This window comes from Salvelinus alpinus, chromosome 8 (assembly GCF_045679555.1).
Source record: "Salvelinus alpinus chromosome 8, SLU_Salpinus.1, whole genome shotgun sequence".
In the NCBI taxonomy this organism is placed as follows: domain Eukaryota; kingdom Metazoa; phylum Chordata; class Actinopteri; order Salmoniformes; family Salmonidae; genus Salvelinus; species Salvelinus alpinus.
In genome coordinates, this window is record NC_092093.1 from 56,256,598 (window position 1) to 56,283,857 (window position 27,260).

The following is a 27,260-nucleotide window of genomic DNA, read 5'->3' on the forward strand; positions in this document are numbered from 1 at the left end:
TCGTCTGGGAGGGAGGCTTTGGTGGGAACCACACAGCTGGATTTGCCTTTGTAGTCCATGATAGCCTTGTAGTCCTTGCCACATGCGGTGCGAGTCTGAGTTGTCAAACATCGATTCAAGTTTGAGTTTGTATAATTTTTTTGCATCCCTAATGGATTTGCGGCACTCGTACCATCTTTATCAGAAACACTTTGAAAAATCTCTACGTTGTTTTCTGGGGGGAAAGGTGTGCATAACAAAAAGTAAATTATACAATCTTAAAACCAATATACAAGATCAATAGGATGATCTGTTAGCTTCCTGACGACAAGACCCTCTTCATCCATCAACACAGACAAGACACACAACAACCCATTGTTTACTTAACATTTTATTTTCGATTCAATCAGGTTATTAGAGTTATTAACAATTACATTGCTGTTATTGCTTAATAGATCATCTTAAGGACCTAGCAATGTCTAACAACGTATTACTGTTGTCAAGTTATTCATAGTTATTATCATCATTAATAATATCCATATTATTATTAGATTTGTTTAGTGCATTTTAAATAAACTACCAAAGACCTGCAGCGGGAGGTGTCTCTTTTCCCCTTCCTAACTCCCCAACTTCAAGCCCCATTCAGCCCCCCCCCCCCCCCCCCCACACACACCTCTGCCCAGAGAAGGTTCTGGAGCAGATCCAATCAAAAACCTGTCAAAAAAACCATCAAACAGCTAGGTCCTCAATGTTTCAAATAAACATACAGTACCAAATCCTGGCAACAAGGTGCCTGGCAACAAGGTTCCTGTTATGCACGTCACCATCACTCTATTATAGTGAGTTCCTGTATTCTAAAAAGAGAATAGCCCAGGTCTGGAAACAGCCCTTAGGCCTTCCCCCCCTAGCCTAGGGCCAAGATGCTTGTGGAGATCTGAAAGGATCAGAAAGGTATAAGCAATATCGTAATAGCTTCACCATGCTGCCTGATAAGCTGGATGGATTGTTTGTACCTAGCCAATCCTTTCAGATCAGTGCCTAAGGGGTGGGGGCTTGGGCTGGTTTCTGGGCACGGCTATAATTCAATGCTGCAAACTCTTCAGGGCATTGCCCCACAATAATATTTAGCGTAGAACTGATATAATATATAAATGTGTGTCCATTTTCTACCATACATTTCTATCTACCCAAGGTTTTCAGCTCTGAATGCACAGGCACACTCCCTATGTCTTCAGTGAAGCCCAGAGGAAGACAGGTCTGACAGCCCAGACGATCAAGATGAATGACCCATAAACAGTACTGGCTCCAAGTCACATCTGGAAATTGAATTCATATCATTTCATCACATCCAACCAAGTCTGTGGAACTACAGTACATTTAAATGTTACTTTCTCTATCTTTTTTTATTAAACTGATTGTAAGGACTCTTGGGTTTGGGGAGGGAGCCTATTAGTATTTATTTAATGCAAGTTCAAAGTTTCACCAAACTACCCTCAAGTGTAACGTTTGCTCAAAGAATCTTCAATTAATATAATTTCCCCCGATGTCTTTAAGAGCAGTAGACAAAATTGCCCTCATCTTGTCTTAGTACGATGTTTTTGCACAATACAAAGTACCCTTCCAAAAACTTCCAGAAACAAAACTACTGTTTTTTATAAATAGATAACCTAGCATTCATAAAGTTAAAGAAACTAAGTTGTAGGTATTTACAGGACCGTTTCCATAACATTCCTGCCTCTGCCTCCGTGAGCTGTGTGTGATGCCATACTCTGCCAGATAATACACAAATCAAAAGGGTCTCTCTGATGGTGGCAGTCGGGAGCATGGGCAGAAAGCATCTGCTCCCTTTACTGACACACAGGCCTTATGGGAAAGGTGAGGGGGGTGGGGGTCCCTTCAACCACCCTCCTTCATTGGCTCGGCACAACCATTTTCAGCAGACAGCTGACCCTCTTGTTCCTCTCCCATCTTCCTCTCCGCGACCTGCTGACACTCTGGGCTGGCGTTATGACATGCTAGGTCTCTGGGTTGGGGGTGGCCAGCAGGGGCACGTTGTCCCTCCTCCTCCGGCCCAGCGAGGGGCGTCGGTACTGCTCCCCGTCGGCCAGCGTCTGGGGCAGCGGTTTCCTCTTGCTCTCGGGCAGAAGCAGGATGGAGAGCACGGCCAGCAGAGCCAGGGAGGAGTACACCACATGGTGAAGGAAGTAGCCATAGTGGTTGCGCAGGTCCATGAGCGGCGAGGTGAGCCGACCCACACAGCCCAGGGCCAACACCGTGCCCACGCCAATGCCCCTGGACGAGAGGCAAAAGTTCAAAGGTTAGTGATCTCCAAGAGGAAAGATCAGGGAAGAGAGATAACATGAGGATCAAGCCAAAAATGACACCCATTAATATGAATATTAGGCCTAATAATACGTCTAATATACGGAACAAGCCTAGATGGGGAAGACTCGTGTGACAGTCTATGAGTTGCTGGTCCTTACCTGATGATGGTGGGCATGATCTCTGCTGTGAAGAGGACACAGAGAGAGGCAGCCGCCTGGGAGGAGAAGAGACCCATCACTGAGAACACAGTGATGGCAGCCTCACTTAGATCTGAGAGAATGATAGGAGGGAGAGTTAACTTAGGACTGAACTCCACAGACTGGCTGACGATTACATCTGAAACTGAGACACGACTTTGACTTTACTGCCACGGCAGTGTCCTTCATGAACTGATATACCACCATTCAGCCACAAGGTGGTGCCATGCAAAAAATAACCTGTGCTTCCTGTATTCAATGTCAATTGAGAAAATGATAGAGTCGTAACTACTTCATGACACGTGGTCTCCTATGAACTGAATTACATTTACCCTCTATGTATTCCAGGTGAGGACTATCTATGTGTATTCTATCTATGTGTATTCTATCTATGTGTATTCTATCTATGTGTATTCTATCTATGTGTACCTAACTATGTGTATTCCAGGTGAGTAGGTAGAATTTGGCCCCTAAATCTGTGTATTCCAGGTGAGGGGTAGGTAGAATTTGGCCCCTAAATCTGTGTGTTCCAGGTGAGGGGTAGGTAGAATTTGGCCCCTAAATCTGTGTATTCCAGGTGAGGGGTAGGTAGAATTTGGCCCCTAAATCTGTGTATTCCAGGTGAGTAGGTAGAATTTGGCCCCTAAATCTGTGTATTCCAGGTGAGTAGGTAGAATTTGGCCCCTAAATCTGTGTGTTCCAGGTGAGGGGTAGGTAGAATTCGGCCCCTAAATCTGTGTGTTCCAGGGGGGTAGGTAGGTAGAATTTGGCCCCTAAATCTGTGTATTCCAGGTGAGGGGTAGGTAGAATTTGGCCCCTAAATCTGTGTGTTCCAGGTGAGGGGTAGGTAGAATGGCCCTTAAGCACTGACACAGGATTATATGTTTTAGTGGATGAAAACATATCTGATCCTATATCAGTGGTTAAGGGACTATTTCTACAAAGCATTATGCCAATCCGTATTTGAATCAATTACAAAGTGGCCACCCCATCTCTGTTTTGGTAAAAAGCTGAGGGATAGGCCTGGATAAATGTAACCACTCAAATGCATAGACAGAGCTATGAATGCAAGGACTGACCATCAGTGACATCAACATTATAGTTTTAACCATGTTTTAAGGTTATACAGTGATTGTTTACAAACATTGAAGTAAAACAAGCTTATATTTTGGTTTCTGATGGGGTATAACAGTTGAACTAAGCTCATGAGGCATTTTAGTTATATTCTTCAAGAATCAATGGATATAAATCATAAATTTACAAGTCCAAAAATGGGTGTAGTAAATAAGGATTCTACCTTGAACGTCAACTTACACTCCATCAGTCCGAGGAGAATCAGAGATGCCAGCCCCGTCATCGTCATGGCGAGGAGCAGGATACCACGTCGACCACACCTGTTCACGGTTGCCCATAACAACAGCCAGGCCCCTCCTCCCGCACAGACAGAGAGTAGATAGGTCCAATAGAAGCTGGGGGCAGTGCCTCTGACATCACCGCGGAACGAGCTGTAACAGTGACTAATGCCATGGGAAATGAACCTGACAGACAACGGGAGAAGATGGGGAGGGAGAATCATGGTCTGATTGGCAACTACTGTATGAATCCTATGGGTGCCAACCTGTAAATGTTGATAGAAGCCAGGGCAAACCTTTATATTACACTATATGTAGCATATATACTACTATGTTTGGTTACCAAAATGTCGTTACATCTTATTAGTAAACGGTGTAGTTACTGTGTAGAAACACAAAGAAGTTAAACTTTCATGTACTGTATTTGTAATTGTATTTCTTATGGATCCCCATTAGCTGTTGCCAAGGCAGCAGCTACTCTTCCTGGGGTCCAAACACATTAAGGCACTTACATATAAAACAAAATATAGAACAGTACATCATATAACATTATTACACCACTGTATATCTACTACTGGTAGACCTACTACTATTACTATGTGTGTAGCTAATTAAAGTCTGACCAAACATATGAGGGCAAACTTCAAACAGCACAGTTAGGTGACTTACGAGGTGAAGCCGAGCACACATATATTTTTCCAGATGTTCCTGCTGTGTACGAGCTCTGGGAAGGACAGGTGTGGGCGAGTAGAGGGAGATAGCTCGGAGTCCAGCTCTGAAATAATGACAACACCACAAGTCACACTGGAGGCATCAGCAGAGAATAGTTTTTCTAATAAAAGTCATAAACCTCATGAAAAGACCCACACAAAAAGACAAAATGGTTCCCACACACCTGTGAAGCTCTCGTCATCCCTCCCTCTATCTCTTCTTTCACTGAAGGAATTCAGATCAGCTGATCTCTCAGAGAGGAGGAGCCAGCGAGGAGACTCAGGAAATACCCCTGGAATACTGAAACAAAACAAACATTTTCATGTCATTTTCTCCGAGCTTCCTTCTAGGTTGAAGATAACAACAGTTAAGACAAGAGGGTTGTAATTAAGCTATAAGGCATGAGAATCCAGGGATTACCGTATGATAACTCCTGATTAAGGGCTGTTCTTAGGAAGAATTTTAAATAATGGGACCGGCAATGCTAGTTAGCTTCTACGTGGAATTATTAGGTTCTTCAACCTAGGATCCATACCAAGCTATTCTCTCCCCTGGAACAGCAAAGTTCATATTTCATTTGCTCAGTGTTCAATTTACTATTTGCAATAAAAGGTCATGAGGAATGTGGGAGGAACACTGCACCTTGAAGCCAAATGCTAATGTATTCTGACTTGAGTTAATGGCTGAAATCAATACAAAGCCGGGATGCTCTCAGCAAGTCAGTTTGCATTTACTTCTTTAATGAAATGACTACCATATTCCCCTTCCGTTGTCCATAAGCTACTATCCCCCAACACACTCACTCACCCATAGGTGAGGAACAGAGAGAGAGGTAAGCTACTATCCCCCAACACACTCACTCACCCATAGGTGAGGAACAGAGAGAGAGGTAAGCTACTATCCCCCAACACACTCACTCACCCATAGGTGAGGAACAGAGAGAGAGGTAAGCTACTATCCCCCAACACACTCACTCACCCATAGGTGAGGAACAGAGAGAGGGGTGCAGCCCCAGTTCCAAGTAAGCCTCTCCAGGACTGGTAACCCAGAGCAAAACCCAGCAACAGCAGCTCCCCAGCAACTGTAGTTAGTCCTGCCACCATGGTGACTAGCAGACGTAGTGAGGGGTCACAGAGTTCAAGACCTGTCAATCAAACACAAGACAAAACAATGAATGATTACAGACACACCGCTGAACAATTAGTAAACAAGTTTGGTCTTTAAGTATACTCAAAATAGTTTTAAGATGCTATTGCCTGTGTGGTGTCAGGTTTCAAAAGCTTAGCAGTGGTCATGGCAGTAGTCTTTTGATGCTATTGTTAGAGCCTTTTGTACTATGGCTCTGTGTTTTGACCAATCATGTGACGTGCCTGGATTTGAACTTTTATTTTTTTGATCAAACTGTCCCTTTTTTCTCTCCGTATGTCAGATGGTCCAGCACCATCCTCAGGAAATTGCTTTCATTTTTGGAGTTATTCTCATTTCTGGATAAGGCTTGAAATACAGAATAAAATCATGATATGTCATATGACTGCGCAATACACATGGCCCTAACTATGACACCAGTATCTGAGACTACTCACGTGTGATGTAAAGGCCCTAACTATGACACCAGTATCTGAGACTTCTCACGTGTGATGTAAAGGCCCTAACTATGACACCAGTATCTGAGACTACTCACGTGTGATGTAAAGGCCCTAACTATGACACCAGTATCTGAGACTACTCACGTGTGATGTAAAGGCCCTAACTATGACACCAGTAGCTGAGACTACTCACGTGTGATGTAAAGGCCCTAACTATGACACCAGTATCTGAGACTACTCACGTGTGATGTAAAGGCCCTAACTATGACACCAGTAGCTGAGACTACTCACGTGTGATGTAAAGGCCCTAACTATGACACCAGTAGCTGAGACTACTCACGTGTGATGTAAAGGCCCTAACTATGACACCAGTAGCTGAGACTACTCACGTGTGATGTAAAGGCCCTAACTATGACACCAGTAGCTGAGACTACTCACGTGTGATGTAAAGGCCCTAACTATGACACCAGTAGCTGAGACTACTCACGTGTGATGTAAAGGCCCTAACTATGACACCAGTAGCTGAGACTACTCACGTGTGATGTAAAGGCCCTAACTATGACACCAGTAGCTGAGACTACTCACGTGTGATGTAAAGGCCCTAACTATGACACCAGTAGCTGAGACTACTCACGTGTGATGTAAAGCGTGAGGTAGACACCGGCGCTAGCAGCAGCCAGGCAAAAACGCATGACAATAAAGAATGGGGGAGTGGTAGAGACGCACACAAGCACGCCAAATACCACTGAGAGGGTCAGAGAGGTGAGTAGTGTCTTCAACCTGCCCAGTCTGAGGAAAACATAGAGAAGAGAAGATACAAAGCTCTGTTTTAGTCGTGCATAAGCACTGGCCGGTTTCATGGAAATTAAATCCAGATATAGGCCTCTTAAAAACAGGTTTAAAAACCAAGTTAACAGTCCTGGTTTATGGAGTCCAAGAATAAAGCAAGTAAATAACCAGGGTCATTTCCATGTAAATACATAGTTATTTAGGGACATCTAGTCTAGAGTCTAGAAGTATATGGAAACAGTGTTCATTCAACCACATTTCTTGATTCAAGTGCAGCCCAGGCCTGAGTCTGGATTCAAGTGCAGCCCAGGCCTGAGTCTGGATTCAAGTGCAGGCCTGAGTCTGGATTCAAGTGCAGCCCAGGCCTGAGTCTGAAACTGTCGTCGAAAGCTTAATTCGATGATCTTAATGAACTGAATCGTGTTGGCTAATTACATTTGCTTCATCTCACTTTAAATCCTGAAGAGGTCTCCTCCCCCCACTCTAACCCTTTGTATTTCTCAGCTCGTCTCACCTGTCAGCTGCAAAGCCCAGTCCCAGGCATCCTGTCAGAACGCCCAGGATGAAGGACACCTCTTCGACTGGAACCAGCCAGTACTGACCACACACCAAATCCCACTGGGAGAGGAGAGGAAAACAACGAGGTGGGAAACCAACAGAAGAATACAGAAAGGGAAGAGACAGTTAAACATTTTATGTTATGCACAACAACTCCATCGTTAGGACATTTTTCCAGATCATACAGAAAAAGTCATTTCAACCAAACTACAGTATATTTAAATGTAATTTCAAATATTTCCTTTAAGTGTTTGTTATGACTTGTGCGTGACTTTGTTATTACATCTGAAGAGCTCTGCATTTTCTACTGTTGAAAGCTAAGTGATTATAATTATCTACAGAGATAGCATCGTTTTTTGGGCAGTCAGGAAGCTGCTGCTAACAATACCTTATGTCATTGGAACCTATGCAGGGACGCATAAAAGCCTGTCAAATACTATCACTCATCCTCACTGGTCGGCATAGCTGCACTGTATAGTAACCTCACAAATGAGAGCATAGCAAAACGGCACAAAAACAAGTTCACAAACTGCCCAAACCGGTTCTAAACATGACTCGAAAGCATTATAATGCCCTTGGCCAAAACCTTTGCCTTGCATTTTTTTCCCCCTCTTACAGTAAACGTCCTCATGTCAAAGGAGCATATAGGCTGACATGGTGTTACAAGGCAGCTGCTTAAAGGTGCTTAGTTCAGTATTCCACTGAAGCCTTATTGAATAAAGGCGTGTACTGATCAGAGCTTTTCTGGCCTCCGTGAGAAGTCGCTGAAGAAGCACCGTGGTGTTATACTGGTGGATCATGACATGGTAAAAATACACTCTGAAACCAACCACTGACTCAGGCCTTGTGTCTATGAAAAGAGTAACTGAATGATATTCCTGCCGTCTATAGGTGCATGGAAACCGCTGCTGTAGTCTGTCTCTTCAGTTAGAGTGACTCCTTGAGACCAGTGTATGTTCAGTTAACCACAGAGGGCAACAGGCCCACAGAACAGTTTACAGAAGAAGCATTGGGTATGCCATCCGCGTCACCACGCATTGGAATTCAAAACAAATAGAGCGTCGGTCCACAGCGCGCCGAATGAGAGCTTAAGACCTCCGTAGAAAAATTGGGTGTGGTGGACATTTGTCAAGAGTTCTGCCAAAGACATTAGGCCTGGTGCGTCATAAGGCATTGTAGAACAAGTACACACATCAGTAAATGAAGAAAGGCAGGATGAGTTTGGTTGTACATTTCCCATTACCTCCCTCTACGTGACTGTTTATAACATAGGCCTACTTCATCAAAGCTGTGTTAATAGTGAAAGCGTTTTTTACCGTTGCCGTGAATTTGACAGTTACTTACTGGCAGCTCATTGGCAAGTAAGTTTCCGTTTAAAAAAAAATATTACAGTACACCTACTGTAATCTAATTACGGTATCAAAGCAAGTACCGTGTAATGACACACAGTACACTACTGTAAAATGTATTGTATTATACCGTAAAAAAAAGTAAATACAACTGTAATCGGAATGAATGGATCAATGGATGAAATTCATTGAGGGGAGGGGTTTGTATTTCACAGTATTTTTATGTAATTACAAGGGATACACATTACAGCATATCTATAAATATGTGGGGTAATATATCACTTGAACTTCTTGAGGCCTTAACTTATTCGGGATCGGTGTCTCATCCACAGGACGGTTGAGATAATGTAGGCTAATGCGATTAGCATGAGGTTGTAAGTAACAAGAAAATTTCCCAGGACATAGACATATCTGATATTGGCAGAAGGCTTAAATTCTTGTTAATCTAACTGCACTGTCTAATTTACAGTAGTTATTAGTGAAACAATACCATGCTATTTTTTGAGAGTGCACAGTTTTGAACTTGAAAAGTTATTAATAAACAAATTATGCACATTTGGGCAGTCTTGATACAAAATGTTGAACTGAAATGCAATTGTTCATTGGATCAGTCAAACATTGCACGTACACTGCTGCCATCTAGTGGACAAAATCTGAATTGCACCTGGGCTGGAATAATACATTATGGCCTTTCTCTTGCATTTCAAAGATGATGGTACAAAAAAATATATAATCTTTTACCAAATCTAATGTGTTATATTCTCCTACATTCCTTTCACATTTCCACAGACTTCAAAGTGTTTCCTTTCAAATGGTACCAATAATATACATATCCTTGCTTCAGGGCCTGAGCTACAGGCAGTTAGATTTGGGTATGTCATTTTAGGCAAAAATGTAAAGAAAGGTGCGGATCCTTAAGAGGTTTTAACAAAGGCTTCCAAACTGACAGTGACTACAGGGCAAATCAGACCAAAAGAACATGTTAAAATGCTCAACCATTTCATGTTTTAAGACTTGCTGCCACTCCAATTATGTCCCCTATACAAATTGATGGGGCACTATAACCACATAGGAGTTAAATTGGTACAGCATTCTCACTAACGGGTGCTACAAATATAGCCTCTTACAAGGCACGCCTCAAAATATGGTAATGAGTCAGAAACAACAATACCATGTACACACTTTTGGTCAAAAGGTTTTTGGCACTCCAAAGATACGGTACGTTACTGTATTCTGTTGGGTGGATTACAGTACCATTCTAAATACAGCCATTCTTACCCAACCCACAACATTTTCCCATAATGCACCATAATTTACATTACGCTGCAGTTAAATATTTCAGAGTATTTTACTAATGCTAATACCAAAAATCACTGTATAAATTACAGTTTTCTGTTACAGTGCATGTAAGGATATCAGAACTTCACTGAAGAATGCATTATATCATTGTTAAACAATCATTCCCTGTTCCACTAGGAACCACTTGGATTCTGAGACCGCGAATTACAAACTAATCAAGAAAACAATGAAGCCGACAAAGTTCCTTGAGGTACCTCAGTAACAATGTTAATCCTCAATCCTTCTGTGACGTTGTAGTCCCAGCCAGCTTCACAGTTTTCCACCCCGGACTGGGTACCGTTGATATACTGCTTGCACTGAGACAGCCCCCCGCTGTCCCCCACTCTGCCCCCCTTCTCCCAGGGCAGGGAGGTGTTAAGGATCTGGGCGGCGGGCAAGGGTCCCGGGAGGCGGCAGTGGTGGGGTGAGGTGAGGGTAAGCAGGGCGTCCGAGGAGAGAAGGAAGGCCAGGAAGAGATTGGGCAGGATGGAGAGACCGATGAGCATCCTCTGCTTCTTCCTCCCCAGGGCCAGGACCATCACCTCCCCTGTGGGAGTCAGCGAGGGGGGAGGTGGGAGGGGGGAGGGAGTGGGAGAAGAGGGGAGGGAGGAAGGGGGAGGCGGACAGGGGGAAGGGGAGGGGACGGGGGACTCAGGTGATGTCATGACTGAGGGCCAGAGAGGCTGTGGTCACTTCTTAGACAGACTGGGAAATATGGGAAATATCTGTGGTGGGAAAACATACACAAATATTAACAAGCTTGGATTTACCATTGCTACTTTCTCCAAAAGATACTATTAGCTACAGTATACAGTTCACCTGCAGAATAAGAAGAAATAGCTCCGTGAATAGATCTGCTTTCTTATTTATCTACAGACTTGAACAGTCAGTTTTACAACTGTTTACATACTTAATTAATCATAAAGCCTGGCAAAATGATATCTCCAATCAATCCCTTAAAAGAGTCTAGAGGGAGCAATGCCAACCGCATGACATAATGTTTAGCCAATTATTCAATTGGTGGACATACCCATTCTATTAGTTTGTTTTTTTTAAGACACGTTTTTATCTGTAGCAGGACTATACACGTGTAAGAAATACGTTGTACAGTTATATTTTATAGCCCAAGATCATGGAAGGTTTTTGGACACGTCTATACTATCCGCCATAAGGGCATGGTCCATTATACTGGCAAGGCCATGAACTAGGCTACTGCTAAAGGAATGAAGTTACATAATAGGTTTTTCAGACAGGGGAAAGTACTGCATTGAAGGAAAAGAGCCAACGCATATTTTAAGAGGTAACACAGAGCAACACACACAAAGCACCAGAAAATAAAAATTCCTAACATTATTGTGTAACATTGTAACATGAATAAAACTGACATGGTGGTGACATAATCGGTTACTGAAACAAACGCATCTGCCCGGGGCAGACAGCAAAACACATTATTTTGTAAATAAACAATATTGTCACAGGCTGTGTGGCATGGGGACAGTTGCAGCAAAATTAATGACGTACCCCCTTTCCAGTATTATTATAGTCGTCGGATATTATAATAAATCCACTGGGTTAACGATTGCCCATTGTCACTTTCCAACGTCCGTTTAGGTAAAGCCAAAACATTGAAGGGGATAAAGGGAACAGTTCCGAATTGAGTTGAAATTTCACCGCATTCCCTTAACTCTTCCTATGCGTCTTCTCTCTGCCGGCTTTGGCTATTATTCCATCCTGTGACATATAGGCTTCTGTCCCGGGGTGGTGTTATATGAAGCACTGGAAACTAAAGTCCTGTCAGAGAAGATAGCGCAGGGCTTCAATTGACACCCACTGAAACCTACTTTAGGAAGCAATCCGTTTTGCTGTATTGGCAGAAAGGTTGATGCTCGACTTCTACCGTCCCTGATTTCTAACGTTGTTGCTCGACCGAAATATATGTCCGCCGACATGAAACAAAGAAATTAAATATTAAATTATTATTTCTGACATCATCTTAAAGGGGACGGGTCACATAACTGCTGGCTGGCTGAACAAGGCGAACCGATCATTTCTGTCTCTGGGACAAAGAGGGGGTGGAAACTGCATTGGTAGAAGCGATCTCCAGACTCGTGAAAAATCGGGTGTAATCGTTGAGGAGACGTCCCCAGCTTTCACTGCAAATTGAGTCATCTACCGCATGGTGGGGCCATACATCAAAAATGTGAATGTTTAATTTTTAATGCGCACATATCCAGTAAAAAAATGTGGGATTACATAATAAAAACAGTTTAATTGCATAATTTCTTTAAATTGTTTATTCATTTATTTGCCAAGTATATTATTTATTCGATGACATCCACAAATGAACTGTGAGAGCCTTTAATATAATTTCCCTCCAAAATGCAGTTTTGGAGCGAAACGCAATAATAAAGTCAAGATAGCAGAGTAGGCTCTTTCAACAATGAGACCAACGTTGAGGAAGGTGGTCTTGATCGCGCTGTTGGGCCGGGACCAGCCCCGCCGAAAGCGCAGGTCCGTGTGGGTCCAGAAATGGTTAACCCCTTCCCTCTCCCATTAACGTCAGTATGATACACACCTGGCATGGTACATCAGGTGAGCAGGAGCACTTATTAAGGTTATATGACATACAGTTAGTATGATAACAAAGGGAAAGGTTAACCTAGGGTCCATACAAATAGTACAGTTTACCACCATGTTCACTGCCCTGACAAAATACAAGTGGAAAAAAAACTAATTAGGAAGAGAATGTGTTTTTTCTTTCATCTTGTCTTAGATCTGCAAAGGTGTAGGGAAGAAATAAGCAGATTAAGTCTAAATGAGATATTAATAAACAACTGACTGAAAACATAATTTAATAAGTATTCAAGTACAGGAAAGAACATGACAGGTACAGTGGGGAGAACAAGTATTTGATACACTGCCGATTTTGCAGGTTTTCCTACTTACAAAGCATGTAGAGGTCTGTAATTTCTATCATAGGTACACTTCAACTGTGAGAGACGGAATCTAAAACAAAAATCCAGAAAATCACATTGTATGATTTTTAAGTAATTCATTTGCATTTTATTGCATGACATAAGTATTTGATCACCTACCAACCAGTAAGAATTCCAGCTCTCACAGACCTGTTAGTTTTTCTTTAAGAAGCCCTCCTGTTCTCCACTCATTACCTGTATTAACTGCACCTGTTTGAACTCGTTACCTGTATAAAAGACACCTGTCCACACACTCAATCAAACAGACTCCAACCTCTCCACAATGGCCAAGACCAGAGAGCTGTGTAAGGACATCAGGGATAAAATTGTAGACCTGCACAAGGCTGGGATGGGCTACAGGACAATAGGCAAGCAGCTTGGTGAGAAGGCAACAACTGTTGGCGCAATTATTAGAAAATAGAAGAAAATAGAAGAAGTTCAAGATGATGGTCAATCACCCTCGGTCTGGGGCTCCATGCAAGATCTCACCTCGTGGGGCATCAATGATCATGAGGAAGGTGAGGGATCAGCCCAGAACTACACGGCAGGACCTGGTCAATGACCTGAAGAGAGCTGGGACCACAGTCTCAAAGAAAACCATTAGTAACACACTACGCCGTCATGGATTAAAATCCTGCAGCGCACACAAGGTCCCCCTGCTCAAGCAGGCGCATGTCCAGGCCCGTCTGAAGTTTGCCAATGACCATCTGGATGATCCAGAGGAGGAATGGGAGAAGGTCATGTGGTCTGATGATTCAAAAATAGAGCTTTTTGGTCTAAACTCCACTCGCCGTGTTTGGAGGAAGAAGAAGGATGAGTACAACCCCAAGAACACCATCCCAACCGTGAAGCATGGAGGTGGAAACATCATTCTTTGGGGATGCTTTTCTGCAAAGGGGACAGGACGACTGCACCGTATTGAGGGGAGGATGGATGGGGCCATGTATTGCGAGATCTTAGCCAACAACCTCCTTCCCTCAGTAAGAGCATTGATGATGGGTCGTGGCTGGGTCTTCCAGCATGACAACGACCCGAAACACACAGCCAGGGCAACTAAGGAGTGGCTCCGTAAGAAGTATCTCAAGGTCCTGGAGTGGCCTAGCCAGTCTCCAGACCTAAACCCAATAGAAAATCTTTGGAGGGAGCTGAAAGTCCGTATTGCCCAGCGACAGCCCCGAAACCTGAAGGATCTGGAGAAGGTCTGTATGGAGGAGTGGGCCAAAATCCCTGCTGCAGTGTGTGCAAACCTGGTCAAGAACTACAGGAAACGTATGATCTCTGTAATTGCAAACAAAGGATTCTGTACCAAATATTAAGTTCTGCTTTTCTGATGTATCAAATACTTATGTCATGCAATAAAATGCTAATTAATTACTTAAAAATCATACAATGTGATTTTCTGGATTTTTGTTTTAGATTCCGTCTCTCACAGTTGAAGTGTACCTATTATAAAAATTACAGACCTCTACATGCTTTTTAAGTAGGAAAATCTGCAAAATCGGCAGTGTATCAAATACTTGTTCTCCCCACTGTATGTGTGTTGTAAAAATAAAATAATGTGTAGCCTGTAATCTGTAAGAGAACAACAAGAGCATGTATTTTTGGCACAACTGCAGACAGATACAGGGGAACTTCAGACATGGCCATACAGAGAGAGAGGGCAGGGCTCAGGAGATCTGAGGTACAGAGAGGAGTGGAGGAGAGGTGTGTGTGTCTCTCTGTCTGAAAAAAGAAAATAATATGTAGCCATAACACAGCTAAACAAACAAATGGCCCCTGGACGTCATGGACCAGTCGATGGAACATACGTTCACAAAAAGTTTCAACACCCTGGTTTTCAAGTGGTTTTAAATGAAATAAATAAATTCACCTTTAGTCTCGTAAAAGATCAACAAGAGCATCTGTGAATTCTCCGGTGTATGAGTTTCAATTCTGTCAATTCAGAAATGTATGTAACACTAATAATGAATGTTATCCTAAGACTTTAAAAACAAATGACTTTATGAATTGACTGAATTTAAACGGAACTGACGTGTGTGAAAAGAAAGGTACAATGAGAGAGGTCAAAACAACACCCAGACAACTCCTCTTCCTGTCCTTCCTGTCCTTCCTCTCCTCTTCCTGTTCTTCCTGTCCTTCCTCTCCTCTTCCTGTCCTTCCTGTGAGCTGGTCGGCTAAATTGACTCCATCTCTGAAAGGAAAGAGAAAAACAACACATACAAGCTTAACATAATAGAACACCATAAAAGGTGAGATTTATGTTAACTAAATACTGCTTGTATAGTGTAGTTAGAGGCATAAATATAGGAACAGTGCGGTAAAGTTGGTAATACTCGCTGTTTACTCATGGAATTTATATTTCAGATCAAAAGATGAATATGACAGGCAAATATTTAGACAGCAAACTGTTTTAGGATATTTTCTAACCCAGAAACAACAGCTATACATTTGCCTCATATTAATCCTTTGATCTGAAATACCAACTAGCCTACATGAGTATACTGTAAAAATGACCTACTTTACTTCACTGTCACAACACTTATGACAGTACCTGTGATGTGGAGAGAGAAAAAATTTACCATTGAACTCGGCTTCGAAAAGCAGCTGATACATTTTAACCTTGACTGCTGCTTTTCTTTGCTGAGGCAGCCTCTTCAGTGTTGGCACCAGGGTCATGGCAAAGAGGGTCTCTTCATCCTCCTTCCTGTGAGCATCAGGTTGGGCTGCATCCCTCTCGACGGCTTGGAGGAGCCTCTGCTGAAATGAGTTGAGTGGATCTGGGGGCTGGTACCTCCGATGACGCCTGGTGTGACGTTGTTCCTCTTCATTTCTCTCTCTGTTTCTCTCCACAGCCACATCCTGTTCAACGGGGTCCTCAGTGGTCACTTCCGTGAGGCTCATAATAATCTCAGGTGGTCCCAGATCCAGAGGTGCTTCCTCCATTTCATCATCTTCCATGGCTGCACAGGTGGTGGTCATACTCGTGGATGATGTAGACGTTGTAGAGGGTCTCGCTGCACCGGTGGAGGCGATGGTCGCACTTGTAGGTGACGTTGAGGGTCTTGATGCACCGGTGGGGACAACACTTGTGGGTCTGACTGTAAAATTGACACTCGTTGCCATAGGCACAAGACATGGATCCAGAAAAGAAAGAATGTAGCAGAAGCGCCAAGGCTGCTGGCCTGAAGCTGCTGACCCAGACCTCTTCTTCTCTTTCTCTGCCCTTCTCTCTCTCTGATACCTGTCCCTGAGTCCTCTCCACTTCCTCCTACAGTCTTCTTCTACATAGACATGGATATGATAAGCCAAACCATTACCTAGCATAACTATAGTTGTTAGATAGTAATCATGGACATGTCACCTACTGTACAAACGGTTATCTGACCAAATTATCAGGGGTGCAGTAGTATCTACCATTTCTATTACTATTTATCTGACACTCACACTCTTTCAAAGATGATTATTTGGTAAAGTTATCAGGGGTAGTAACTAGCATAATTTATATGACTATTTCTTTCACACTCACGCACCTCATTGGCTAGGTTAGCTAGCCACGTCTAGCACAAGCTCACTACTAAACTGACCTGGCAATCCTACTATCGTAGACACTTGTCTCCGAGCAGCATTTTTTTGTGTTTATGTCCCTGTAGCTGTCAGCAGTTGTGTCAAAAAGACACGGTTTTGAGGATACTGCGAAAATGATTCTCTCCTCCATGTGTCCAACCGCATGCGATCATCTGCAAAAGATACTTGCATCAGTATAGTTGCCTAGCTGCGCAAAGCGTTAGGGGAAGGTTTCGCTGGCCGGGATTTCCTTGTCCCATCGCGCTCTAGTGACTCCTTGTGGCGGGCCGGGTGCCTGCAAGCTGACACCGGTTGCCAGCTGGAAGGAGTTTCCTCCAACACATTGGTGCGGCTAGCTTCCGGGTTAAACGAGCACTGTGTCAAGAAGCAGTGCGGCTTGGCAGGGTTGTGTTTCAGACGCATGGCTCCCGAGTCCGTAGGTGAGTTGCAGCGATAGGACAAGACAGTAACTACCAATTGGGGAGAAAAAGGGGTAAAAGTAAAAAAATTAAAACTGAATTAAATAAGTACTTACTGGGGTGTAGCCTACTATGTCGGTCCGCAATGGAAATTTATGAATGCCCACCGTTTGTAAAACAGGCCATTAGTCCTGATTCCTGTGACTAATCAATTTGGCTATTTAAGTTCTGAATATCAGCTACCCAACTATATCAGGAGTTAAATCGAACCTACTATACAGAAGTATTTCTTTTTCACTATGATCAGCTTGTCAAAAATTGACAGATACAAACTTGAAACCACGGATCATGAAAATAGGGTGAAACTCCTGAACAACAATTGTGATTGTCCATTTCACTTTGTCCTGTCCTGTTTTTAGGATATGTTGTTTGTTAACATGACAGCGCATTTCTTATTTGATTTAGCGCCATTTAGGTTAGGCTATTTGATTGGAGAAAGCTGCATGGTGTAAAAAGTGTCCGTCTCATTACATTGTCATACATGTTATCTCCAGCCTGTAGGCGAAAAGGCCACATACTCTTTCTACCATATACTCTCTGCTACATGATTTATGTTAGATTATTTTTCTGATGGAACGTTGGTGGAGGGCTGCAGAGATGCGTCTCTCCAACAGCACGCTGGAGAGGCGCGCTGGGAATGGACAAGTAAAATATTTTGTGGGCCTGCCTTTGACAAAGTGGGCACTGCTTATCAAAGGGCATTATCAGCGCTCACCAAAAATGGCCATATGCCACTGGTTGAGAGAAATTGTCATTGTTTTGGGTAGATTTACAGTGCATTCGGAAAGTATTCAGACCCCTTCCATTTTTCCACATTTTGTTACGTTACAGCCTTATTCTAAAATTATTTAAATAATTTCCCCCCCCTAATCAATCTAAACAATATCCCATAATGACAAAGCGAAAACAGTTTTTTAGAAATTTGTGCACATTTTTTAAGAATAAAAAACTATTCAGACCCTTTGCTTGAGGCTCGAAATTGAGCTCAGGTGCGTCCTGTTTCCATTGATCATCCTTGAGATGTTTCTACAACTTGATTGTTCATGATTTGAAAAGGCACACACCTGTCTATAAAAGGTCCCACAGTTGACAGTGCGTGCCAGAGCAAAAACCAAGCCATGAGGTCGAAGGAATTGTCCGTAGAGCTCTGAGACAGGATTGTGTCGAGACACAGATCTGGGGAAGGGTACCAAAATATTTCTGCAGCATTGAAGGTCCCCAAGAACACAGTGGCCGCCATCATCATGAGTCATGATGGCGCCGGAGGGGAGGGCTGCCTTCTTATTGGCTCTCAACCAACCATGCTATTTTGATTGTTTTTTCACGTTGTTCGTAACTTGTTTTGTACATAATGTTGCTGCTACCGTCTTTTACGACCGAAAAGAGCTTCTGGACATCAGAACTGCGATTGCTCACCTCAAACTGGAGGAAGAGTTCTTCTTCAATGAGTCGGATGGGAGGGATATACTACTACAGACACCCGACCAGGCCCAGATCCCTGTGATTCGCTGGAGAAGGAAACAGAGATTTAGTGGAAAAAGATCCGGGTGCCTTGTGAGGACCAGGCGATGAGTGTCTAATCTGCCCTTGCCTTCCGTCCTGCTAGCTAATGTTCAATCGCTGGAAAATAAATAGGACGAGCTGAAAGCACGTATATCCTACCAATGGGATATTAAAAACTGTAGTATCTTATGTTTCACAGAGTCGTGGCTGAACGACGACATTAAGAACATACAGCTGGCGGGTTATACACTCCATCGGCAGGACAGAACAGCATTCTCTGGTAAGACATGGGGCGAGGGCCTATGCATATATGTGAACAACAGCTGGTGCACGATATCTAAGGAAGTCTTGAGGTTTTGCTCGCCTGAGGTAGAGTATCTCATGATAAGATGTAGACCACACTATCTACCTAGAGAGTTTATCTGTATTTTTCGTAGCTGTCTACCTACCACCACAGACCGATGCTGGCACTAAAACCACGCTCAATGAGCTGTAAACCGCCATAATCAATCAATTAAATTTATTTATGAAGCTCTTTTTACATCAGCCGATGTCACAAAGTGCTGTACAGAAACCCAGCCTAAAACCCCAAACAGCAAGCAATGCAGATGTAGAAGCATGGTGGCTTGGAAAAACTCCCTAGAAAGGCCAGAACCTAGGAGAAACCTAGAGAGGAACCAGGCTCTGAGGGGTGGCCAGTCCTCTTCTAGCTGTGCCGGGTGGAGATTATAACAGTACATGGCCAAGATGTTCAAACCTTCATAGATGACCAGCAGGGTCAAATAATAATAATCGCAGTGGTTGTAGAGGGTGGAACAGGTCAGCACCTCAAGAGTAAATGTCAGTTGGCTTTTCATAGTCGATCATTCAGAGTTAGAGACAGCAGGTGCAGTAGAGAGAGAGAGAGTCGAAAACATTAGGGCCGGGACAAGGTAGCACATCCGGGGAACAGGTCAGGGTTCCATAGCCGCAGGCAGAACAGTTGAAACTGGAGCAGCAGAATGGCCAGGTGGACTGGGGACCGCAAGGAGTCATCAGGCCAGGTAGTCCTGAGGCATGGTCCTAGGGCTCAGGTCCTCCGAGAGAAGAGAAAAGAGAGAGAGAGAGCGAGAGAGAAAGTTGGAGGGAGCATACTTAAATTCACACAGGACACCAGATAAGACAGGATAAATACTCCAGATATAACAGACTGATCCTAGCCCCCCGACACAAACTATTGCAGCATAAATACTGGAGGCTGAGACAGACAGGAGGGGTCGGGAGACACTGTGACCCCGTCTGACGGGGATTGAGGAGTACACCACATAGGTCACTGGCTTCATCAACAAGTGCATCGAGGACATCGTCCCCACAGTGACTGTACGCACATACCCCAACCGGAAGCCATGGATTACAGGCAACATTCACACTGAAAGGGTAGAGCTGCCACTTTCAAGTAGCGGGACTCTAACCCGGAAGTTTATAAGAAATCCCACTATGCCCTCCGACAAACCATCAAACAGGCAAAGCATAAATACAGGACTAAGATCGAATTGTACTACACTGGCTCCGACGCTCGTCGGATGTGGCAGGGCTTGCAAACTATTACAGACTACAAAGGGAAGCACAGCCGAGATCTGCCCATTGACACGAGCTTACCAGACAAGCTAAATAACTTCTATGCTTCAAGGCAAGTAACACTGAAACATGCATGAGAGCATCAGCTGTTCAGGACGACTGTGTGATTACACTCTCCGCAGTCAATGTGAATAAGACTTTCAAACAGGTCAACATTCACAAGGCCACACTGCTACTCTGTTATTATCTATGCATAGTCACTTTAATAACTCTACCTACATGTACATATTACCTCAATTACCTCGACACTGGTGCCCCCGTACATTGACATTGACTCTGTAGCGGTACCCCCTGTATATAGTCCCGCTATTATTATTTACTGCTGCTCTTTAATTATTTGTTATTCTTATCTCATACTTTTTTGGGGGGGGGGGGGTATTTTCTTAAAACTGCATTGTTGGTTATGGGCTTGTAAGTAAGCATTTCACTGTAAGGTCTACACCTGTTGTATTCAGCGCTTTTTAAATGGAAGAAGATTGGAACCACCAAGAGGCTTCCTAGAGCTGGTCGCCCAGCCAAACTGAGCAATCGGAGGAGAAGAGCCTTGGTCAGAGAGGTGACCAAGAACCCGATGGTCACTCTGACAGAGCTCCAGAGTTCCTCTGTGGAGATGGGAGAACCTTCCAGAAGGACCACCATCTCTGCAGCACTACACCAATCAGGCCTTTATGGTAGAGTGGCCAGAAGGAAGCCACTCCTCAGTAAAAGGCACATGACAGCCCGCTTGGAGTTTGCCAAAAGCCACCTAAAGGACTCAGACCATGAAAACAAGAATCTCTGGTCTGATGAAACCAAGATTGAACTCTTTGGCCTGAAGGCCAAGCGTCACGTCTGGAGGAAACCTGGCACCATCCCTACGGTGAAGCATGGTAGTGGTAGCATCATGCTGTGGGGATGTTTTTCAACGGCAGGGGCTAGGAGACTAGTCAGGATCGAAGGAAAGATTAACAGAGCAAAGTACAGAGAGATCCTTGATGAAAACCTGCTCCAGAGCGCTCAGTACCTCATACAGGGGCAAAGGTTCACCTTCCAACAGGACCACGACCCTAAGCACACAGCCAAGACAATGCAGGAGTGGCTTTGGGACAAGTCTCTGAATGTTCCTGAGTGGCCCAACCAGAGCCCGGACTTGAACCCGATCGAAGATCTCTGGAGAGACTTGAAATTAGCTGTGCAGCGATGCTCCCCATCCAACCTGACATAGCTTGAGAGGATCTGCAGAGAAGAATGGGAGAAACTCCCCAAATACAGGTGTGCCAAGTTTTTAGTGTCATACCCAAGAAGAAGTGAGGCTGTAATCAATGCCAAAAGTGCTTCAACATAGTTCTGAGTAAAGGATCTGAATAGTTATTTTTTATTTATTTCACCTTTATTTAACCAGGTAGGCTAGTTGAGAACAAGTTCTCATTTACAACTGCGACCTGGCCAAGAGAAAGCAAAGCAGTTCGGCACATACAATAACACAGAGTTACACATGGAATAAACAAACATACAGTCAATAATACAAATGTGTAAATGTATAAATGTAAATGTGATGTTTATTTTTTAATATATTTGCAAAAATTTATACAAACCTGTTTTTGCTTTGTCATTATGGGGTATTGTGTGTAGATTGATGAGGGGGAAAAAACAAGTGAATACATTTTAGAATATGGGTGTAATGTAACAGAATGTGAAAAAAGTAAAGAGGTCTGAATACTTTACGAATGCACTGTAAATGTTGTGTTAGTAAAAATAAAAAATCCCTCTTTTTGTACCTTGATTTGAACTGTAAGTCATATGACATAGAATGTTGAGAAATAGCCATCAAAATACTTATTTAAAAGAAATTGAATTGCACAATTACTTAACTTTTGCCTGATATCTACTAAATAATAACATGGTAACAAGGTTATTTCTGGAACTGGTAATTTCTTTCCTTTTAACAAAATTGGTGACAACAGTCTTATACGTAGTGGTGACAACAGTCTTACACGTAGTGGTGACAACAGTCTTACACGTAGTGGTGACAACAGTCTTACACGTAGTGGTGACAACAGCCTTACACGTAGTGGTGACAACAGCCTTACACGTAGTGGTGACAACAGTCTTATACGTAGTGGTGACAACAGTCTTACACGTAGTGGTGACAACAGTCTTACACGTAGTGGTGACAACAGTCTTATACGTAGTGGTGACAACAGTCTTATACGTAGTGGTGACAACAGTCTTATACGTAGTGGTGACAACAGTCTTACACGTAGTGGTGACAACAGTCTTACACGTAGTGGTGACAACAGTCTTACACGTAGTGGTGACAACAGTCTTACACGTAGTGGTGACAACAGTCTTACACGTAGTGGTGACAACAGTCTTACACGTAGTGGTGACAACAGTCTTACACGTAGTGGTGACAACAGTCTTATACGTAGTGGTGACAACAGTCTTATACGTAGTGGTGACAACAGTCTTACACGTAGTGGTGACAACAGTCTTACACGTAGTGGTGACAACAGTCTTACACGTAGTGGTGACAACAGTCTTACACGTAGTGGTGACAACAGCCTTACACGTAGTGGTGACAACAGTCTTATACGTAGTGGTGACAACAGTCTTACACGTAGTGGTGACAACAGTCTTACACGTAGTGGTGACCAGTCTTACACGTAGTGGTGACAACAGTCTTATACGTAGTGGTGACAACAGTCTTATACGTAGTGGTGACAACAGTCTTATACGTAGTGGTGACAACAGTCTTATACGTAGTGGTGACAACAGTCTTATACGTAGTGGTGACAACAGTCTTACACGTAGTGGTGACAACAGTCTTATACGTAGTGGTGACAACAGTCTTATACGTAGTGGTGACAACAGTCTTACACGTAGTGGTGACAACAGTCTTATACGTAGTGGTGACAACAGTCTTATACGTAGTGGTGACAACAGTCTTACACGTAGTGGTGACAACAGTCTTATACGTAGTGGTGACAACAGTCTTACACGTAGTGGTGACAACAGTCTTACACGTAGTGGTGACAACAGTCTTACACGTAGTGGTGACAACAGTCTTATACGTAGTGGTGACCAGTCTTACACGTAGTGGTGACAACAGTCTTATACGTAGTGGTGACAACAGTCTTATACGTAGTGGTGACAACAGTCTTATACGTAGTGGTGACAACAGTCTTACACGTAGTGGTGACAACAGTCTTACACGTAGTGGTGACAACAGTCTTACACGTAGTGGTGACAACAGTCTTATACGTAGTGGTGACAACAGTCTTATACGTAGTGGTGACAACAGTCTTACACGTAGTGGTGACAACAGCCTTACACGTAGTGGTGACAACAGTCTTACACGTAGTGGTGACAACAGTCTTATACGTAGTGGTGACAACAGTCTTATACGTAGTGGTGACAACAGTCTTATACGTAGTGGTGACAACAGTCTTACACGTAGTGGTGACAACAGTCTTATACGTAGTGGTGACAACAGTCTTACACGTAGTGGTGACAACAGTCTTACACGTAGTGGTGACAACAGTCTTATACGTAGTGGTGACAACAGTCTTACACGTAGTGGCGACAACAGTCTTACACGTAGTGGTGACAACAGTCTTACACGTAGTGGTGACAACAGCCTTACACGTAGTGGTGACAACAGTCTTACACGTAGTGGTGACAACAGTCTTACACGTAGTGGTGACAACAGCCTTACACGTAGTGGTGACAACAGTCTTACACGTAGTGGTGACAACAGTCTTATACGTAGTGGTGACAACAGTCTTACACGTAGTGGTGACAACAGTCTTACACGTAGTGGTGACAACAGCCTTACACGTAGTGGTGACAACAGCCTTATACGTAGTGGTGACAACAGTCTTATACGTAGTGGTGACAACAGTCTTATACGTAGTGGTGACAACAGTCTTACACGTAGTGGTGACAACAGCCTTACACGTAGTGGTGACAACAGTCTTACACGTAGTGGTGACAACAGTCTTACACGTAGTGGTGACAACAGTCTTACACGTAGTGGTGACAACAGTCTTACACGTAGTGGTGACAACAGTCTTACACGTAGTGGTGACAACAGTCTTATACGTAGTGGTGACAACAGTCTTACACGTAGTGGTGACAACAGTCTTACACGTAGTGGTGACAACAGTCTTATACGTAGTGGTGACAACAGTCTTACACGTAGTGGTGACAACAGTCTTATACGTAGTGGTGACAACAGTCTTATACGTAGTGGTGACAACAGTCTTACACGTAGTGGTGACAACAGTCTTATACGTAGTGGTGACAACAGTCTTATACGTAGTGGTGACAACAGTCTTATACGTAGTGGTGACAACAGTCTTACACGTAGTGGTGACCAGTCTTACACGTAGTGGTGACAACAGTCTTATACGTAGTGGTGACAACAGTCTTACACGTAGTGGTGACAACAGTCTTACACGTAGTGGTGACAACAGTCTTACACGTAGTGGTGACAACAGTCTTATACGTAGTGGTGACAACAGTCTTACACGTAGTGGTGACAACAGTCTTACACGTAGTGGTGACAACAGTCTTATACGTAGTGGTGCTTATTTCAGTGAATATTTTTGATACCATATAAAGTATTGGGTAATCAGATTCGTCAATCATTCTTGCCACGTCATTTCCAAAGGAAAACATTGTAAGTAGATAGTGTACTGAAATCTGTGTCACATTTAACCATAGATTTTTTTTTAAATGTCCTACTGTACCTTTTAAAGCACTTGGAACGTTTTGTTCTTTGACTCACAACCTTTGTTGACTTTACACTTTAAATATATTTAGATAGATATGCCAACACTTCCAGATGGTGTGTGAGTGTACAGTTGAAGTCAGAAGTTTACATACACTTAGGTTGGAGTCATTAAAACTTGTTTTTCAACCACTCCACAAATGTCTTGTTAACAAACTATAGTTTTGGCAAGTCGGTTAGGACATCTACTTTGTGCATGACAAGTCACTTTCCCAACAATTGTTTACAGACAGATTATTTCACTTATAATTCACTGTATCACAATTCCAGTGGGTCAGAAGTTTGCATACACTAAGTTGACTGTGCCTTTAAACAGCTTGGAAAATTCCAGAAGAATAGGCTAATAGGCTAATTGACATAATTTGAGTCAATTGGAAGTGTACTTGTGGATGTATTTCAAGGCGTACCTTCAAACTCAGTGCCTCTTTGCTTGACATCATGGGAAAATCAAAAATAAATCAGCCAAGACCTCTGGAAAAAGAAATGGTGGACCTCCACAAGTCTGGTTCATCCTTGGGAGCAATTTCCAAACGCCTGAAGGTACCACGTTCATCTGAACAAACAATAGTACGCACGTATAAACACCATGGGACCACGCAGCCGTCATAGAACGCGTCCCCTTCCTGAGCGGTGTCTCTTAGAGATGAACGTACTCTGGTGCGAAAAGTGCAAATCAATCCCAGAACAAAAGCAAAGGACCTTGTGAAGATCCTGGAGGAAACAGGTACAAAAGTATTTATATCCACAGTAAAAACGAGTCCTATATCAACATAACCTGAAAGGCCGCTCAGCAAGGAAGAAGCCACTGCTCCAAAACCGCCATAAAAAAAGCCAGACTACAGTTTGCAACTGCACATGTGGACAAAGATTGTACTTTTTAGAGAAATGTCCTTTGGTCTGATGAAACAAAAATAGAACTGTTTGGCCATAATGACCATTGTTATGTTTGGAGGAAAAAGGGGGAAGCTTACAAGCCGAAGAACACCATCCCAACTGTGAAGCACGGGGGTGGCAGCATCATGTTGTGGGGGTGCTTTGCTGCAGGAGGGACTGGTGCACTTCACAAAATAGATGGCACCATGAGGAAGGAAAATGATGTGGATATATTGAAGCAACATCAGTCAGGAAGTTAAAGCTTGGTCGCAAATGGGTCTTCCAAATGGACAATGACCCCAAGCATACTTCCAAAGTTGTGGCAAAATGGCTTAAGGACAACAAAGTCAAGGTATTGGAGTGGCCATCACAAAGCCCTGACCTCAATCCTATAGAAAATTTGTGGCCAGAACTGAAAAAGCGTGTGCGAGCAAGGAGGCCTACAAACCTGACTCAGTTACACCAGCTCTGTCAGGAGGAATGGGCCAAAATTCAGCCAACTTATTGTGGGAAGCTTATGGAAGGCTAACCGAAACGTTTGACCCAACCTTTTCTCAATATAGGGGGTGCTGTTTCAACGTTACCATTTATCGTTCCCAAATTAAACTGCCTCGTACTCAATTCTTGCTCGTACAATATGCATATTATTATTACTATTGGATAGAAAACACTCTCTAGTTTCTAAAACCGTTTGAATTATTTCTCTGAGTGAAACAGAACTCATTCTACAGCACACTTCCTGTCAAGAAGTGAGATTTCTGAAATTGAGGTCTCTGTTCCAGGGTCGGTTTATAAATTCCCTTATAAGCTATGGGGCTACATGCACTGCATACGCCTTCCCCTAGATGTCAGTAAGCGGTGAGACTTTGAATGGAGCGGATAGCACCATCTGGGGGAGTATAAAACCTCTTGGAACGGAAGTACCGACCTTTTCGACGAGGCGCCTGACGCATGAGGGACACCGGCATGGCGTCTTCAAAAGCTTTCGGTTTAGCAGTTCTATATCTCCGGCTCTGATTTAATTTGTTTTTTGTCTTAAAAACTTCATACGGTAGTTAATTTAAACCGACTTATAGCAGTTTATAGCAGTTTATTGCGATTTTCTGGAGTTTCTTTGTCAGGCGTTATCACGAGTTGGGCACCTCTCCGGTACATCGGCGTTAGCAGCTAATTTCTACAGGAGTAGAGGACATCTTTCAACCAAAAGACGATTGTTCTGGACAAAGGACCACTTGCCCAAGATTCTGATGGAAGATCATCCAAAAGTAAGAGCTATTTATGATGTTAATTC

General features: G+C 43.3%; 3 protein-coding genes across 3 annotated transcripts; all 3 read right to left on the bottom strand.

The window, feature by feature from the left end:
• Positions 1–644: 644 nt before the first annotated feature.
• LOC139583308 (solute carrier family 22 member 17-like) lies at positions 645–12,232 on the bottom strand. Its single transcript, XM_071414235.1, has 10 exons — positions 11,706–12,232; positions 10,400–10,909; positions 7,454–7,557; positions 6,785–6,939; positions 5,543–5,708; positions 4,749–4,864; positions 4,523–4,628; positions 3,816–4,039; positions 2,463–2,574; positions 645–2,271 (listed from the first exon to the last, which is right to left on the bottom strand). The coding sequence occupies exons 2-10, from the start codon at positions 10,847–10,849 to the stop codon at positions 1,995–1,997; spliced, it is 1,710 nt and encodes a 569-aa protein (XP_071270336.1). The 5' UTR covers positions 10,850–10,909; positions 11,706–12,232; the 3' UTR covers positions 645–1,994.
• Positions 12,233–14,696: 2,464 nt separating this feature from the next.
• On the bottom strand, positions 14,697–20,630 carry LOC139583309 (uncharacterized). The gene is made up of 2 exons (XM_071414237.1): positions 15,739–20,630; positions 14,697–15,350 (listed from the first exon to the last, which is right to left on the bottom strand). The coding sequence occupies exons 1-2, from the start codon at positions 16,481–16,483 to the stop codon at positions 15,334–15,336; spliced, it is 762 nt and encodes a 253-aa protein (XP_071270338.1). The 5' UTR covers positions 16,484–20,630; the 3' UTR covers positions 14,697–15,333.
• Positions 16,928–26,937, bottom strand: LOC139582310 (proteoglycan 4-like). The gene is made up of 4 exons (XM_071412306.1): positions 26,876–26,937; positions 23,422–24,684; positions 22,296–22,960; positions 16,928–17,193 (listed from the first exon to the last, which is right to left on the bottom strand). The coding sequence occupies exons 1-4, from the start codon at positions 26,935–26,937 to the stop codon at positions 16,928–16,930; spliced, it is 2,256 nt and encodes a 751-aa protein (XP_071268407.1).
• Between the last annotated feature and the right edge of the window lie 323 nt (positions 26,938–27,260).

Coding starts and splice junctions, on each gene's coding strand:
- LOC139583308 (XM_071414235.1), bottom strand. CDS start 10,849: ATGACATCACCTGAGTCCCCCGTCCCCTCCCCTTCCCCCTGTCCGCCT. Junction 7,558..10,399: donor GGATTAACATTGTTACTGAG/GTACCTCAAGGA, acceptor CTCCTCTCCCAG/TGGGATTTGGTGTGTGGTCA. Junction 6,940..7,453: donor CTGGGCTTTGCAGCTGACAG/GTGAGACGAGCT, acceptor TGTTTTCCTCAG/ACTGGGCAGGTTGAAGACAC.
- LOC139583309 (XM_071414237.1), bottom strand. CDS start 16,483: ATGCTAGGTAATGGTTTGGCTTATCATATCCATGTCTATGTAGAAGAA.
- LOC139582310 (XM_071412306.1), bottom strand. CDS start 26,937: ATGCCGGTGTCCCTCATGCGTCAGGCGCCTCGTCGAAAAGGTCGGTAC. Junction 22,961..23,421: donor AAGACTGTTGTCACCACTAC/GTATAAGACTGT, acceptor ACTACGTGTAAG/ACTGGTCACCACTACGTGTA. Junction 17,194..22,295: donor GACTGTTGTCACCACTACGT/GTAAGACTGTTG, acceptor CCCAATTGGTAG/TTACTGTCTTGTCCTATCGC.